This window comes from Kogia breviceps, chromosome 11 (assembly GCF_026419965.1).
Source record: "Kogia breviceps isolate mKogBre1 chromosome 11, mKogBre1 haplotype 1, whole genome shotgun sequence".
NCBI classification, from domain to species: Eukaryota; Metazoa; Chordata; class Mammalia; order Artiodactyla; family Physeteridae; genus Kogia; species Kogia breviceps.
Genome location: NC_081320.1, coordinates 862,311 through 878,140, shown reverse-complemented (window position 1 = coordinate 878,140; position 15,830 = coordinate 862,311). Strand labels below are relative to the sequence as shown.

The 15,830-nt window shown below is 56.2% G+C and overlaps 1 protein-coding gene across 20 annotated transcripts in view; it reads right to left on the bottom strand.

Annotated features, from left to right (window-relative positions):
* LIMS1 (LIM zinc finger domain containing 1) overlaps positions 1-15,830 on the bottom strand; it is a 104,941-nt gene that overhangs the window by 17,616 nt on the left and 71,495 nt on the right. The window contains exon 1 of one of the 20 annotated variants that reach the window (XR_010835278.1): positions 2,701-3,442. The exons of 16 other annotated variants lie outside the window; for them this stretch is intronic. Coding sequence is in view for 2 of the 4 variants with exons in the window: in XM_059078241.2 (XP_058934224.1) it covers positions 2,701-2,879 (179 nt within the window). In the remaining 2 variants the exon portion in view is untranslated. Of the gene's footprint in view, positions 1-2,700; positions 3,493-15,830 lie in introns of those variants that run through there. 3 more of the 20 variants (XR_010835279.1, XM_059078241.2, XM_059078239.2) reach the window with 3 other exon arrangements.

Genomic DNA, 15,830 nt, shown 5'->3' with positions numbered 1-15,830 from the left:
GTCCCGGGGGCCCACGAGTCGCAACCAGATGATGGCGTCACGTCACAGGCTCGAGAGCACGTGAGAGGAACCACTGCGAGACCCCGGCTGGTGGGTCTGGGCCGGGCTCCCCCTGGACCCCAGCACACGCGGGTGCTTCCAGTAAAGGCCCACGTCCCACCCAACCCTGTGCAGCCTGGAGGAAAAGCATCCAATCAAGCCCGTGACCAGACCACTGCTTACTCTGAATCTCACATAAACGAGTGGCCTCCAGCTGGGAAGGTCCCCAGGCAGAGCAGGCACCGGCCCAGCCAGCTTCATGGTTTGCAAGTGTGTTTCCAGATATCCAGACCCCACTCAGAGCACACGCTCTGCTCTGTGGCCGGCCCAGGCGCAGCTTCTGTCCACCCAGACACCCAGTCAGCCCACCTGGGGAAGTCATCGCCGACGTCCTCCGAACCTTCCCGGCGCCCCAAGCGGCAGGTGGGTGGGGGTCCATCCCGCAGGCAGACGGGCTGCCCCGTCCCATCACAGCCTACGTCTCGCTGCTTCCTTAGCAAGGATGGCACGGCGCATGCTTCACCCCCCCCACCCCAGCGGAAGACAATCCCGCCCTCTTCCCCCAAAGCTCTCACCCAGCAGTATCCTGCCCTGTGGTGTTCACACTCCACCAGAAGTGCCATGTTCACAACCCCACACCAAGCAAAACTCAATTAAAACGCCACCAGAAAAGGACGGAAGGGAGGCAGCCTCGCTGCTTGTGGCAAACCTGACCTGGGTCTCATACTACATTGAAACTTCTACTTTATCACTGCAAAATTACTGTGGATCAGGGAGAAAAAACCCATCAACTCCCTTCGTCACCTGGCTTTGCCATAAGCCAGAGAACGGTGGTACTTTTATCAAAGCTCTGGAAAGGCTTGTTGCCCCCCTTCTCCAAAGGGGGCCCAGCATCCACAGGCATCCCTCGATGAGGTGTGCTGAGCCCACAGCTGCCCCCATGGGCCTAGGACCATTTTGAGGACGAAATAAGAAAAAGGATATAAAACCACTTTGGAAACCAGAAGATGCTACTCAAATAGGAAGCATTACTATTACTTTAAAACTTTCTCAAAAGAGTCACCAAATTCTCAATCACTTTAGTAGAACCCCAGGAGAGCTACAAAAGAAGAAAGCCTGGGACATCCTGACTCATGATTTCCTAGATCAGTGACCCTCTTGGGGTGGAAATTTCCTCCCTTTTCCCACATCTCTGTGGGAGGCCACATTTTCTTTATAAACTTCATGTGAAACAACATATTGCAGAAGGGTGAACGCAGGTGAAACAGTTTTATCAAGACAGACATTAATGAGATTTGCAAAAATGTAATACAGTGCCACTCTTCCCCCCAAGTTTTCTCATTTTGGAAACATTTTTCATAAAAACTTAATATGTATTAATATTATTAACGTGTGATGAGCTTATTATTATTTTAAATGAACAAATAAATACTTAAAATTTTCTAATACAGTAAATGCTGATAAAACAAAAGCTACTTGGAGACCTCAATATTGTTTTAAGAATGTAAACGGGTCCCAAGATCAAAATGTTTATCATTGACCTATTTGTACCCATTACACTATAGACCGTTTACATTCAAGTTCAAATACTCAAATAGAAAACAGACGCATTATACAAACAAGTTTTCCCCACACACAGGAAAAATAAAGTAGTTTTAGAGATAAAGTAATATGTAATTTTGAAGAAGTACTCATTTTCATAACAAGCAGGAAAAGAAAAGAAACAGAACATTAGAGGAAACTTCCAGGAAAACAAACCACCAACCAATAGTCTCACCCACCTACTCAACTGTTTACATTATTTCCCTCCGTCTACTGTCTCTGACCCTCTGGCACTGTGTTTTTTGTTTTTTTTAAATGGGCTGTTTTTAGAGCAGTTTTAGGTTTACAGCAAAACCGAGTGGAAGATACAGAGAGGTCCAAACACCCGCGACCCTGCAGACACAGTGTCCCCATGGCAACACCCTTGGGTGGGAAACTGACACATTCTTTCCACGGTGACTGTCACCATTAACACAGACGATAGAAGCTACTTATTAAAAGTCAGGGATGATAGATAGAGCTGTCACTTGGTTAGTTATAATTAATAGGCTAATTTTTCAGAAAAGGATTTCCACGTCGGAAAACAGAAACGCCTTCGTAACTGCCCGGTCAGAATTGCTTTGGCCGACCTGCTTCCACACATCAGCTGCACACAGAAAACCTGCCATCCTCGAGCTTTCCCTCGTTCAAGTGCCTCGTTTATCAAAACCTCGAGCATTAAAGTGCAGAAACGTAAACCCTAAAAGCGTCTTGACAGTTTACCCAGTATTTTGGTTACAGTGTAATTATAATTGCCCAATTAGTCTTAAACAGGGGTCCTCAGGAGCTGTAAAGAGAAGCAACATCTGTTGCAAAAGCGCAGGGAAGGGATGGGGGGGAAACAGAGAATCAGGCTCCTTTCCTGGCTAATGACTCCCTGGAGGTCCCAGGCGCTCCCAGCTCCCAGCAGGGAGACCTCAGGGCCGCGCGGGCAGCCATGACGGCGGCGCTCTCCTTCTCCTTTTCTGCACGTCGTCCTGGACGCCCCCTCCACCCCGGGAGGCCCCACTGAAGGTGGGGTGATGGCGAAGCCCAAGGCAGGGAACTCAGCCCCAGGAGAGGGCCGGGAGGGGCACTCACAATTTGACGTAGAAGTCACAAAACTCCTTGTAGACCCTGACGTCGCTGTGCCTGCGCTGGAGCCGGGACACGGCCCTCTCATCCTGGCCGCAGGGCGCCCGGCGTTCCCCGTCGCAGGCCGCCGGGGGGACCTCCTCGCCCTCCGGGATGGCAGCGGGGCGCGGGCCCGGGAGCGCCATCGCGGGGCGGAACGGGGGGCCGGAGGGCTCGGACGGAGACGCGAGACCCACCTCCCCGCTCCCACACGTCAGCGGTTCCAGGGTCGCACGGGCCCCTTCACAGTAAGAGCTCGGGGCAAGGCAGCTGTGCCCGAGACGGTGTGGATTCGCCGAGGGTCTGGAAGCGCCGGGAACCTTCCCCGCACACACGGGCCCAGCTGTGCGGCAGCCCGGCCGCCGCGGGGGGCGGAACAGCTGTGCAGGGGGTGCAGGCGTGAACCCTGCTCCGTGACTCTGGCGCAGCGGCAGCTCAGTCCCAGGCTCGGCGGGGGAAGAGCCGGCGTCCAGCCAGTTACAACTCCTTCCGTTTGGCCCCAGCTGAGCCTGTAACCAAGGCGGCCAGTCCTTCTGGGTCTTTGTCGCGGATAAAGGATGCGCGGCGGGCTCGCCGTGCCCCTTCCACACCGCTGTTGGCTCCAGGGCACCAGGGTCAGCAGCGACGAGGACGCGGTGCCCTGGGGCAGTGACAGGGGCCCGATCTCTGCAAACTGACCTCCTGGCACCCCTGTGCCTCCCGCCAGACCAAGGGGAAGAGGTGGGAATCTAACAAGTACAACAGACCAGTGAACACAACAGAACGGAAGCAGACTCACAGATGCGGAGAACAGACTAGTGGTTCCCAGTGGGGAGAGGGAACGGGGAGGGGGAGGCAGGGGCGGGGCCTTAAGAGACACCGACTCCTACGTATAAAACAAATAAGCTACACAGGGCTATACCGCACAGCACAGGGAATACAGCCAACACCTTCTAATAACTATAGGTGGAGTATAACCTTTAAAAATGGTGACTCACTGTACTGTACACCTGTAACTTACACAATATTGTACAACCATGCTTCAGTTTTAAAACGTCAAGAAAATAAAATAATTTTTTAAAAAATTAAAAAAAAAATTAAATAAAAATTTTAAACGTACATGGTTATTATACAAGATGCTGGAATTATATCTAGTGGGTTTTAAGAAAAATTTTAGTGTTTTAATCAATCGAAAAGAAAGAAAGAAAACCTAGGGGGCAGGTGGAGGGCACACTGAGTGACGGAGCAGGTCACAGGAGAGACAGAAGGGCCACGCGATCATCAGCAGACAGACCAAACGCGCCTGCGACGTCCGCAGCATGACGGCCAGAACCGTAAACAGCGTTCCTAGCTGCTCACTGCCGCGTTCCCAGGAGGTACAGGTGGGGAAACCGGGGCACAAAGAGGCAGGATGACCAGGAAGTAGGTGGTGGAGTCGAGATTTAAACCCAGGTGGTCTGATCCCAGAGGCGAGATGCTAACTGTCTGTGGGAAAACGGTTACACATAATTACCGGGGAGCAAAACAGCTTATCTAGAAAGGCCGGGCAGTGCATACAAAGTGGGGCTAGAGGCAGTACATGAGACATGCTCTCCCACTCTGAACCCTAAGGATCTCAGGGTACAGGTCAGAATGGCCCCGGCCCAGAGCCTGCAGGGGATGGAACAAGAGGCTCGCCAGCTTCAAACAGGAAAGAAACAGCCTCCTGGCTCAAAAATTGTTTACAGTGGCCATGTGGAATAGAGAGGGAAGGAGACAGCTGGTGTGGAGAGACACACAGACACACACACTGACACACACACACTCAGACACACAATGACACACACTGACACGCAGACACACTGACACCCACAGACACAAAGATGCGTGACAGGTACTTGTTGGTGAGTGAAAGGGGCGAATCATCCATCTACCTGGTCTGGAAAACCATGAAAATCAGCTGCTGTTGGCACATCTAAAAACATAACCAATTATCTTATTCCCTCCATAACGACTAGTCCCATCTCTACTAGACAGGAAAGCAGGACTGCGGAGAAGCTGATGGTTCCTGAACACGCGACGCAATGAAGTCTCTCATCCAGCAAGGAATTAAAGATAATGTGAAGGACCTGCAATCACACTTTAAACTTTTTATTTTGACATAATTATAGTCACAGGAAGTTACAAAGATTGTACAGAGCAGACCTTTGTACCCTTCATACAGCTTCCCATGACTACATCTTACGTACAATCAAGACCAGGACTCTGACGCCAGCGCGATGCGTGTACAGGTCTGTGTCACCTTGTCACACCTTGTAGATTCGTGTAACTGCCACCCCCATCCAGACCTGGAGCTTTTGCACCCCCGCCAAGACCTCTCTCACGTCCCCTCTGCTGGTCACGCGCACCCTCCAGCAACACCCTCGTCTGTTTTCCATCTACACAACTGTAATTTAGACAATGTTTTTGCTGTGGACTGAATGTCTGTATCCCCAGAATTTATACTGACAGTCTAATCCCAAGGCATCGGGGTCCGGAGGTGGCCCTGTGGGGTGTCACCAGGGTCGAATGAGGTCATGAGGGAGGGGCGTTAATCCCCCAGGATGGGGTCGGAGACACCCAGGCGAGAAGTCGGCTAGGGAGAGCCGCCCACCGGCCAGGACGTGGGCCCTCAGCAGACAGGATCTGCTGGAGCCTTGATCTTGAGTTTCCCAGGCCCCAGAACCTTGAGAAACAAACCCTTCCTTCAGCCATGCAGCTATGGCCTTTTTGTTACAGCAGCCCGAGCTGACTAAGACAGCCGCGTGGAGGGAATCACGCAGCCTGTGACCGTCTGAGACGGCGCCTTTTCCACTCAGCAAATGCCTGTGAGACCCACCCAGTTATCACGTACATGGATTGTCTGTTCTCTTCGCTGCTGAGTCGTGTTCTGCGGTATGCACACAGCACCCACTGGGGGACACTTCAGCAGCTCCTGGTTTGGGGCTGTTGTGAATCCAGCTGTGGGTGAGTTCCTGGGTGAATATAAGGTCTCATGTCTCTGGGATAAAGGTTCCAGGGCGAGACTGCTGAGTTGTATGAGAAGGGTACGTTTAGTTTTTTAAGAAACCGCCCAGCTGTTTTCTAGAGTGGTTGTACCACTGTACATGCCCATCAGCTAAGCATGAGAGATTCAACTCCTCCACATCCTCCACATTCAACTCCTCCACGTCCATTATCCTTTATTTTAGCTGTTCTAATAGGTATGCAGTCCCAATTTTATTATGTATATGTATTAAGTTCACATATACGCAGATAAGCACAAAAAAGAAGTCAGAAATGTCACTCCACCAGACAATCGTACCGACAGAAGGGAAAACGAGTGATACATGTTATCTGGGGAAAAAATTCAAACGCTACAGAGATGTATAGAAAGCACAGTAAGGTGTCTTACACTATTTACTTTGTGTTCGTCCCACGAATCTCAACTGTGCCTTCGATGAACTAAAGCGCTCACTAAAGAATGACTTGATTCTTGATCCCCGAGGCTGAGAGCTGAGGTTGCGCTTAGGACAGATCCGGTGTGTTGTGTGTTTTGTTTCCCCGGCGCCCTGAATGCAGCCAGGCTCGCCAACCTCTCCACGGACAGAGCCGCCAGCGGCTGTGCCTGGACAGGAGACACGTCCCGACCCTCCTCCCCACCAGCTACTAACTGTTCCACACCCTCCACGAGGCCCTTCTTCTCAGACTGTGCTGGAAACGGAGTCGAGTCCCTCCGCTCTTGAAGCTCCGCCGTTTCGGGAGCACCGTGTGAAGGCGAAGCAGGAGGAGACCCTCCTCTCCTTCCAGCTGGAACCTTGCTGACGAGGGCGCAGAGCCGCCCCAGAGAGACCGACCTGCCGCCGGAGTCCGAGCCCCGGGTGCCCTCTGCGCACGAGCGCACCGCCGCAGACACGGGGGGGTGGGGGGTGGTACACGAGCCTCCGTCCGCTTCCGCCGCTGCCGCATCTCATTCTGTGCTGCTTTCCTTTGTTTAAGCACCGAGGTGTAGCCTAACTGGGAGCTGGGCGGAGGGGCAGGCGGAGGTTTGAAGCGAGGAGACGGAGGAGCCGCGGGCCCTTCATCACACACCTCCCCCTACCGGCCTCGTCCCACCCAGGAGCGGGTTCTCGCAGAGAAGCTCTCAGGGCAGAGGGGAGTCCCTGCGCCTTCCGCGCGTTCCCCGATGCTCCAACAGCACAGGAGCGAGCGGCGAGGACGGGGAGGAGTGGACGGAGGGTCGCCTCGGCCCCCAGGGCGTCCCGGGGGGCGGGGGGGCGCCCGGCCTCAGCAGCCCTTCCGCTGGGGTCTCAGCTTCTTAAAAAGTAACTGCTCAGGTAACTTCCTTACATCACACGTGTCACATCTGAACACACGGAACTTCTGCGACGTGCTCACGATTCTACGGACCTAACCGGTACACAGGAGGCGCCCGCTCAGCACACAGGCGCGTCCCCGTGTGGCGGGAGCTGCGCGGGGGACGCACGCACGTGCGTTTCTCCCCGGGCCCCGGAGCCGAGGGCAGACCCGTGACTACGTGGCACCCACTGGTCAGGGCACCACACGCCCAAAGGGTTGCACAGGACCGTCGGCTGGTCCCTCACGTCCCCACCCAGCCATGCGGAGTGGAGCTCAAAGGCGCGTGTAATTTCTCCAAGAGGGCAAGGGGTCATCTGAGGCCAAATAAACACCATCGCTCTATTTTCATAGCCAGGCATTTTGTTACTTTTAACCCATTTTTGGCACTTTTAACCCATTTTTGGCACTTAGTAATGTCACTCTTAGAAATGCAAACGATCCTTTTAGACTGTGATTGTAACCACGAGAAAAACATTTATCTGAACTCCCTTGACTGAAATCACTACGGGCCATACAGCGCAGCAAAACAGCCCTTGAAGCAGGTGGGAAGCTGTTTTATAAAATATCCCGAAGCCATTTTTTTCTGAACAGTGGGCCTGTAAGGTGGTTTCCTGGGTCCTGGCTTCCCAAAGGTTCTTCCTGAGAGTTTCCATCACCGGCTCAGGCCTCCTCCTCACCAAGGCTGACCTGGATCTCGGGGGGATCCCCCAGGACAGGCCTGGACCCCAGATGTCCATCCAGAGTGGAGAGACTTGCTGTACGCTGGGCAGTGGCTCAGTCCTTTAGGGCCACTGTAACCAAACACCACCGACCAGGCGGCTTACACACAACAGAAAGTCCTGTCTCACGGTCCCGGTGGCTGGAAGCCCGAGACCAAGGCACCAGCGCGCCCGGCCGTGTGGGGTGAGGACTCTCCCGTTCCCCTGGGTCCTGGCCGGCACCTCCTCGCTGAGCCCACACACAGTGCAGGGGCAGGGGCTCTGTGCGCCCCGTTCACGAGACCTTCACCCGCCCCCCGACCTCACCCCCTCTCAACACCACATCGTGGGTTAGGACTTCTGTACATGAATTGAGCGGGTGCGCAAACATTCGGACCAGAGCAGGCAGGATCTGGGACCCTGGCTGAGCGTGCCTGACTGTGTGTTAGATGCCAAACCACGCGCAGCACATCTGCTGTTGAGCTGACCACTCCCGTGTCCTGCATAGAAGGCTTCAAGTCCATCAACCCAGCTAATGCCATGATTTCGGCCAGGACAAATTCCGCCCCTGAGGAAACACCCTGCCCAAGGCAAATAACCTGCTCAGAAGCCACAGACCAAGAAAGGGCAGCTATTTCCACCAGCTCAAGCACTGCGTGTAAGCCTGAGCACGGTAGGCAGAGTCAAAAACGCAACTTTGGGGCTTCCCTGGTGGCGCAGTGGTTGAGAGCCCGCCTGCCGATGCGGGGGACATGGGTTCGTGCCCCGGTCTGGGAAGATCCCACATGCCACGGAGTGGCTGGGCCCGTGAGCTGTGGCCGCAGAGCCTGCGCGTCCGGAGCCTGTGCTCCGCAACGGGAGAGGCCACAACAGTGAGAGGCCCGCATACCACAGAAAAAAAAAAAACAAAAAACAACGCAACTTTGGGGCTTCCCTGGTGGCTCAGTGGCTGAGAATCCGCCTGCCGATGCAGGGGACGCGGGTTCCTGCCCCAGTCCGGGAGGATCCCACATGCCACGGAGCGGCTGGGCCCGTGAGCCGTGGCCGCGGAGCCTGCGCGTCCGGAGCCTGTGCTCCGCAACGGGAGAGGCCACAACAGTGAAAGGCCCGCGTACCGCAAAAAACAAACAAAAACACAACTTTTTAATAATTGGTACCTTTTAAATTCAACTCCCCTCAAATAGCAACAACTGAATTACATGCATCTCTACCAAATATTTTATCTACGTTTTTAAAAAAATTTTTATTGGAGCATCGCTGATTTACAGTGTTGTGTTAGTTTCAGGGGTGCAGCAAAGTGAATCAGTTATACATATACACAGGTCCACTGTTTTTTAGATTCTTTTCCCATAGAGGTCATTACCAGGTGCTGAGTAGAGTTTCCTGTGCTCTACAGCAGGTCCTCATCTAGGTGGACATGTTGACCGACTGCCTGCAAAACGCGGGCCCTGGCATAGGAAACGTGCTGTTAATGCCGCCCCTGTCACACACGCAGAGGTGCTGTGTGGATGGGACCCCAGCGCCTGGCAGGAGCTTCTCTGACCTCCATCCACAGGAACCGGGCGCGCTCGGAGCGTGCGGATGGCAAGCCAGCTGTTCTCACTGTTGCTCTATTTCACTCAAGTGGAAAACCTGCTCTGATCTTCCTCTCCTATTAAAACAATCGTTGACATGCAGTAAAGAAACCGGTGCTGGAAGGGTCCTCCTCACATCCCCGTCCTGCACAAATGCCCCGTTCCCTCCGACGGGCGGGAGGGACAGGGCACTGCTGCTACCATGACGTCTGCCCCGTCCGCTAAACTGTTCCCAGCTCCTGGCTGCAGAGAAGGAAATCACCCCCCCGCGACAGGCCAGAGTGAAGAGACTCAGCTGTACACCTCCTCCAACCAAGTGCAAATGCGGGGGCTGCACACCTTCACCCGCTGTGCAGGCCCAGCCCGGGCCGCGGGGAGACGGGGAAGCGTGGAAGGCGTCTTCACACACGGAGGTCTGGGGAAGTCCCTCTGGCTTATACAGTTACCTCAAACTTGATGCCCGTGCGGGGCCTATGGAGCATACGCCGTACGTCTGCGCTCGTTATTAAAGAGAAGTGCACAGTGGCCAGAAGTAAAGAATGTCCTTGTTAATATAAAGATGAAATGCCTCCCCTCCCGGGATGCCAGGGCTGGTCCTCCTTGGATGATAAGCCTCCCTCCCCAGGTGCCGAGGCCACGCTGACTCACTGCGTATGTGTGTGCTGCTCTGTTGTTTTTCAACCTTGAAGGAATGCATCCCTGGCTTGTTTGATGTTCTCTGTTCTGATGAAATATCAAACTGTGCTGCAACCCTGCTTCTCCAGGGCAGTTCCTCAGGTTACCTGAGAGGCTGTCTTCCGGGCTAGAGTCCTCAGTCTGGCTCAGAAAAACGCCCCAAACTCCTTCCTATTCCTATTCTAGATTGTTTATTGATTATCTCCATTAACAGGAGCCAAAGGCAAAATCTTTAATAGCAGAGAACTGGCGAATGATGTGTGCAGCGGGCAGCCCCGCCTGCCGGGACATGGGGCGCCAGGACAGGAGGGCCAGGCCGCACGGCTCTGTGGGGTGAGCTAGGCTCCCCGGCCCCGTCGGCCCAAACGCGGTGCAGCTTGTTCCGGAAAGTGTACAGAAGGCGGAGAAGACTCACTATATTGCTGCCGCACCCAGAGGTCTGGGGGGGGGGGGGGTCTTTACATCTTTATACGAAGAAGGGCTTTACTTCTGGTCAGTGTGCACTTTTCTTTAATAATTAAAGCAGGTGTACGGCGTATGCCTGACAGGCCACAAACAGGCGTAAAATTTGAGTTAACTCGTGTGTAAGCCAGAGGGACGTCTCCAGACCTCCGTGTGTGGAGGCAGCCTGATAATACCCGATCCCTTTTCTTGTGAAAATCCACACACACTCGAGAGGGCCGTTGCCACGTGGCTGTTTACGATCGCCTTTACTGGTGACGGTCAAATACTCCCAGCACTGAGGACACCATCCAAGACGACAGGGACACCCCAGGCCCTTTCTCCCGAGCTCTCCCGGAGCTTCCAGCCCTCTGAGGCCCGCCTGGCGCTCAGATCCTCCTGTGAGGCTCCTCTGACGTTCCACCGCCGGTGCTGACAGGCGGGCCCGGGAGCCCTGGGATTTGGGAAGATCTAACCCCGCTCCACCCCGCAGAGGTACCGGCGCCGCAGAACACACTCCGACGCCGGCCCCATCACGCTCCCCCATCCCCCAACAGCTGGACCAGCCCTGTGTGAGGTCTCCGGGGACAGATGGGCCAGCTGGTGGGCAGACTGCCGCCCTCCCCCGGGGCTGCATGACTCCATCCAAGGGTCTCACTCACCACCTCGGCCTGGTTCCATCCCCTCCCCTCAGTAGAGAAACCGCCCCCAGCCCCCGCACTGGGCTCCCGGGTTCCCTCCCCCTGGGTCCCCAAGGTCACGCACACAAGCAGGGTTCAGTGAGCTTGAAGGACATGCTCAGAATTCCTCTTACAGGCCGGGCCGTTTGCTCTGCGTGTCTAGCCGCCTCCGTGGGAAAACGCCCCTGGAGCAGCCCTCCGCTCTCAGGTCACTTCTCCCTGGCACTCACACTGTGACCCACAAACACACCGTCTCACCCCGAAACATCCTTTTTAAGGGAGCTGTTGTGTCCTGACCAACAGAGACCAACTTGAGAGGGTCTCCTATTTCAAATACAAAAGGGCAGCATTTTTAGCAAGAGTGTGGACTTCAGATAAAGTCCGGGTTACGAGGAAATCCCTGCAGTGTGTCCACGAGCCCTTCCATGGCCATGGTGGCCACCGGCGCCACTTGCTTTCTGGCTCTCCGTTAGGTCCTTATTTTAGTTCTGACTCAGCCGGGACGGCTCCCTGAAAGCTGACCTTCAGCAGACCTTGGGGAGAGGAAGCCAGCCCAGTTATATCTCGTGATGGTGACGGAGCTAATCGTGAGGTCTGCCCTCCTCAAGGGAAAAAAAACCGTGAGAACTTCAGGACAAAGGACAGAAAGAAACATTTCATTCAAGTGAAAACAGCCCTTTCAAATTTTAATCTACCTGTCTCACTGCTTTTCTTTTAAACAAAGAACATGTTTTCATGCATGTTTTAACACATTAAGCAACATTGGAAAAGTATCGGACGAGATAAAGCGGGGGAACTGAAAAATCCGTGTTTTTTTGGTAACTTTAAAAAGTTTTCTTTTCTTTCATTCACTTCAAATTTCACGAGGTGTGCCCAGCAACGCCGGGCCCGTTTCAGCTGCCGAGCCTTAGATGCCCCCACGGGACCCTCGGAAGACGTGAGGGGCCCGAACAGCGGTGTCCGGCACCGGCCGGCGTCTCTCCGTGGGCCCACGTGTGTCCCGCGTGCCCCCCTCTTCTGGCCCGCCCAGCACCCCTCCCCGCACTGGCTGAACTGCGTTTCTGAAGGCCGTTCCGCAGGCTGAGGGAGAAAGCTCTCGGCCAGTCCCCTGGCTTTTCTCGGGGGCAGGGGCTCTGCGTGTCTGCAGGAGCGGCGGTCACGCCCGACCCGACCCGACCTCAGGCAGGCCCGCTGGCTCCTCCACAGCATCCCTCGGGTCTCTGCTCCGGGCCGGGCCGGGCGCCGGGCCAGGCGGACAGCCCCGCCGGCTCCCGGCTCCCTCTGTGGGCTCAGATCCCGCCCCTCCTTCCCGGCCCTGGGCCCCCAGCCCCACGCCCAGCGGCCCCCGCCCCCTGCAGCCCCTCTTCCCAAGCCCGTTAGAGTCAGGAACTTCATCGTTGCAGTGGACCTTCCTCCTTCTAATCACTGTGTGGGTTTCCCCTCCTGACTGGACCCAGATCAAGGCACGAGGCCGTGCTCAGAGCCCAGGGCCCGGATCCAGTAACAGGCATGGGGCTCGCTCAGCAGCTGGAAACAACCACACCTACGCGTGAAACTGGGCAGGGTGGCGGGTCACGTGATAAGATCGCCGGGAGTCCAGGTCAGCTCCCACCCGTGTCCCCAGGAGGGGTCTCTCTGCCCCTCCCGTGCCCTCCTCTCCCATCCCGGGCGTGTCTGTCCTGCCCCCTCCCTCCCGCCTCAGCCGCAAACCTCCCAGGAAGGGGTGGAAGGAAAGGTCTGTGCAGGGGAAGCTCCGGAGCTCAGGGCAGCGCCTGTGCTGCGTCTTTCACATTTAATTACTTAAATGATACAAAGGCAACCTTAAGCCTTCCTGACTGCGGGGCTCCAATTCTCTCGTAAATGGAGCTGATGGGAGCGCGGGGAGCGGTTTCCGTGCAGGAGGCCACGTGCACCTGCCCCGTCCCGGGTCCACAGCAAGCACAGCAAAGCGCAAACCAAAACAACCTCTTGTCATGGCAAAAAGGAGAGCAAAAATGCCATCAGAACTAGCCTGGCCCAGGTCACATGACTAAGCTGGGAAAATAGAAAGAACAAACTAATCGAGTTTTCAAAGAGCTCAGTCTACTAAGAAAGTCCATCAAGAGATGAATTCTGAGACTAGTGCAAACAAATGAATAGAACCACGTGGAATGAGCGCCACCAGTAAGAGAGGCTAAGCCTCCAGGGATGAGTCTGCGAGGCTGCGCCCCAAGTGGCCTCCGTTCTATTCCGAGCACTCCACAGATGAGAACGCTCTAAGCCATGGAGACGCATGACCAGGACTATTTCAAGGGACGGTTTTCTCCTTTCAGATACAGAGAGGAATTCTGTATTCAAAGGATAAATTTTAAAAACCCACCAAATCAATTACTAAGGGTGAGATGCTGGCAAAAGTGAAGGGATAGAAACACAAGAACAGCTCACAAGGACAAAATCCACACCGTACGCTGCCATCGTGGTGAAAACACCGAGCCAGCCAGATGGCTGAGCACCTTCAGCACGGAGTGGGGCGGGGACCGGGTATCACCTGTGCGGCCACCTCCTGGGCACAGGCCGGAAGACGAAAGCGCGAAGGCTCGGGGGCCAACGTCCGCGTTCCCTCACCCAGAGGCAGTGTGTACACTCGCTGAGCAGGTGTAGACGGTGCCGAGGTGAGCCGCTTACTCACGGAGACCTGCACGAGCCAGGTTACCTCCCCTCCCCGGTCTGAGGTTCCCCATGGACTTGGAAGCGTGAGCACTGGTCCTGAGCCCCGAGGCTGCAGCCGGGCTCACGCACAGCTCTGGAGGCTCCCCTTGAGCCTGACGCAGTTTCTCTGGACCGCCCGCGTTCCCCTGACGTCCTCACAGCTGAGGACGAGGCCACGGGCTTTGCTGCAGCCTGACCGCCCTTCCCCTCATCCTGCGCCCTGAGGTCGGGCCCCGCCCATCCGGGAGCAGACTGTCCAGAACCATGGCCCCTGAGCCCCTGGGGCTCCCTCCTGGTCCTGCAGCCCCAAGACCCTGGCTCCAGCACCTCGCCGCCGACGAGGCATCTTTAGGGACAGAAGCAGTTTAGGCGGCAGCACCGCGCTCCAGCCAGGACGCTTCGGTCCAGCTCCGGGACCTCGGCCAGGGCGCCTGCCGGGGGGTCTCCCAGCCTCCCGCCCCCACTGAGCCCGGCTCTTCCTTATGCCCATTTCTGTCAATTCCGTGAGCAACCCGAACTCTTTCCATAAAATTCCTTCCTGCCTCGGCCAGCCAGAGCCTGCTGCTGTCACCGTCGCCGACCAGAACCAAGACTGATGAGGTGACGTGGGCCAGTGACGGGGGGTCAAACTCTGGGCTGCGAGGGCTCGGCCGAGAAGAGACCAAAGTCACGGCGCTTGTGGGACCGTCTATCACCGAGGGCAGGGGCCAGGTCACAGAGGCTCGGGGAGGAGGGCCCCTGAGGGGCCGGGCAAGGCCCACGGGGCGCGGGAAGCGGTTACACCGACACAAGGGAGGAACCGCGCACTGGCTGCGTGACATCCCTGCGGACCTGAACGTGTCCCCGCGGGAAGTTTACCGGCACAAAGACGAGGCGGACAGAGAGAGAAATCTTACGCCACTGAGCTTCGGCGGTTTCAGGAGAGCAGGTGCGGTGAAGGAAACCAAAGACGGGGGAGGTTTCAAATAGTCATAATAACGAGGGTGATGGAAAAATCAATAAAAGAAGAGGACTGCCCAGCGGTAACCAAGAAGAAGGTGGGGCTGTAGGACAGAAATCTGTCTTATATCACTTGTTCACCCAGCAATCAGAGCCTAGGAGTTACGTGAACTGGGAATCGGTCCAGGGGATAACTGGCCCGGGAAGGTGGCCATGAGGTGTGTAGGGCATTAAACGGCCCGCGGAGGCTGGCAGACGGGCCAGGCGGGAGGGTGTTGGGGCCAGAGGTCTGGACGGCCTAGTGGATCGAGGCTGCTGTCACAGCGGGGAAGCTACTCGACAGGGTGGCTCTGCATCAGGACGTGTGATGGGCCCCGCAGGGCCGTGCTGCTGTCCGGGGGACACGAGGAACCACGAAGCCGACAGCAAGGTACCAGGACCTTCATTTATTCCTGCAACTCAGCGACCGTGTGCTGAGTGTCTATTAGCAAAAAGCCACCGTGACGGAAAACCTGGTCTCCGCACCCCTCGCACTTCAGCAGAGCCGGGACGCCCACCCACCTGGCGGGGACGGTGACAGGGGCTCCCGGGAGCATGAGGGCGTGTGGGCGGGGCGGCCGTGAGCCCCAGCGCCCGCTGTCCCCACCCCAGTGCCCCTGCACCAACCGGGCGAAGGAGGGGTCAACGACGGCCGCGGGAGAACGGCCGCGACTTTGCGGCATCCTGTCTGCAGATGTCCGCTTCTTTCCTGGATCTCCTTCGCTTTCATTCAGCAAGCGTTTACCTAAGCCCGGCTGTAAAGTAACAAATGGAACCAGAAGTCGGGGACGAGAAGAGCAGGGTGGAAGGAAATGGCGCTCCCGGGAGGCTGAGGCACCGTGACGACGACAGAGACGGAGGCACCGATGCTGCTGGGCCAGGAGGAGCCCCGACCGACTGCACAGCAGAGCCAGTGGGCACGTGGGTCTCTCCTCCCTGCACTGCACCCACGGCCTCTCCTCTGGGACCCCCTGCGGCAGCCCTGGGGAGGCCACCTCCAGGCACCCACGAGGACTCCCTGCTGAGCT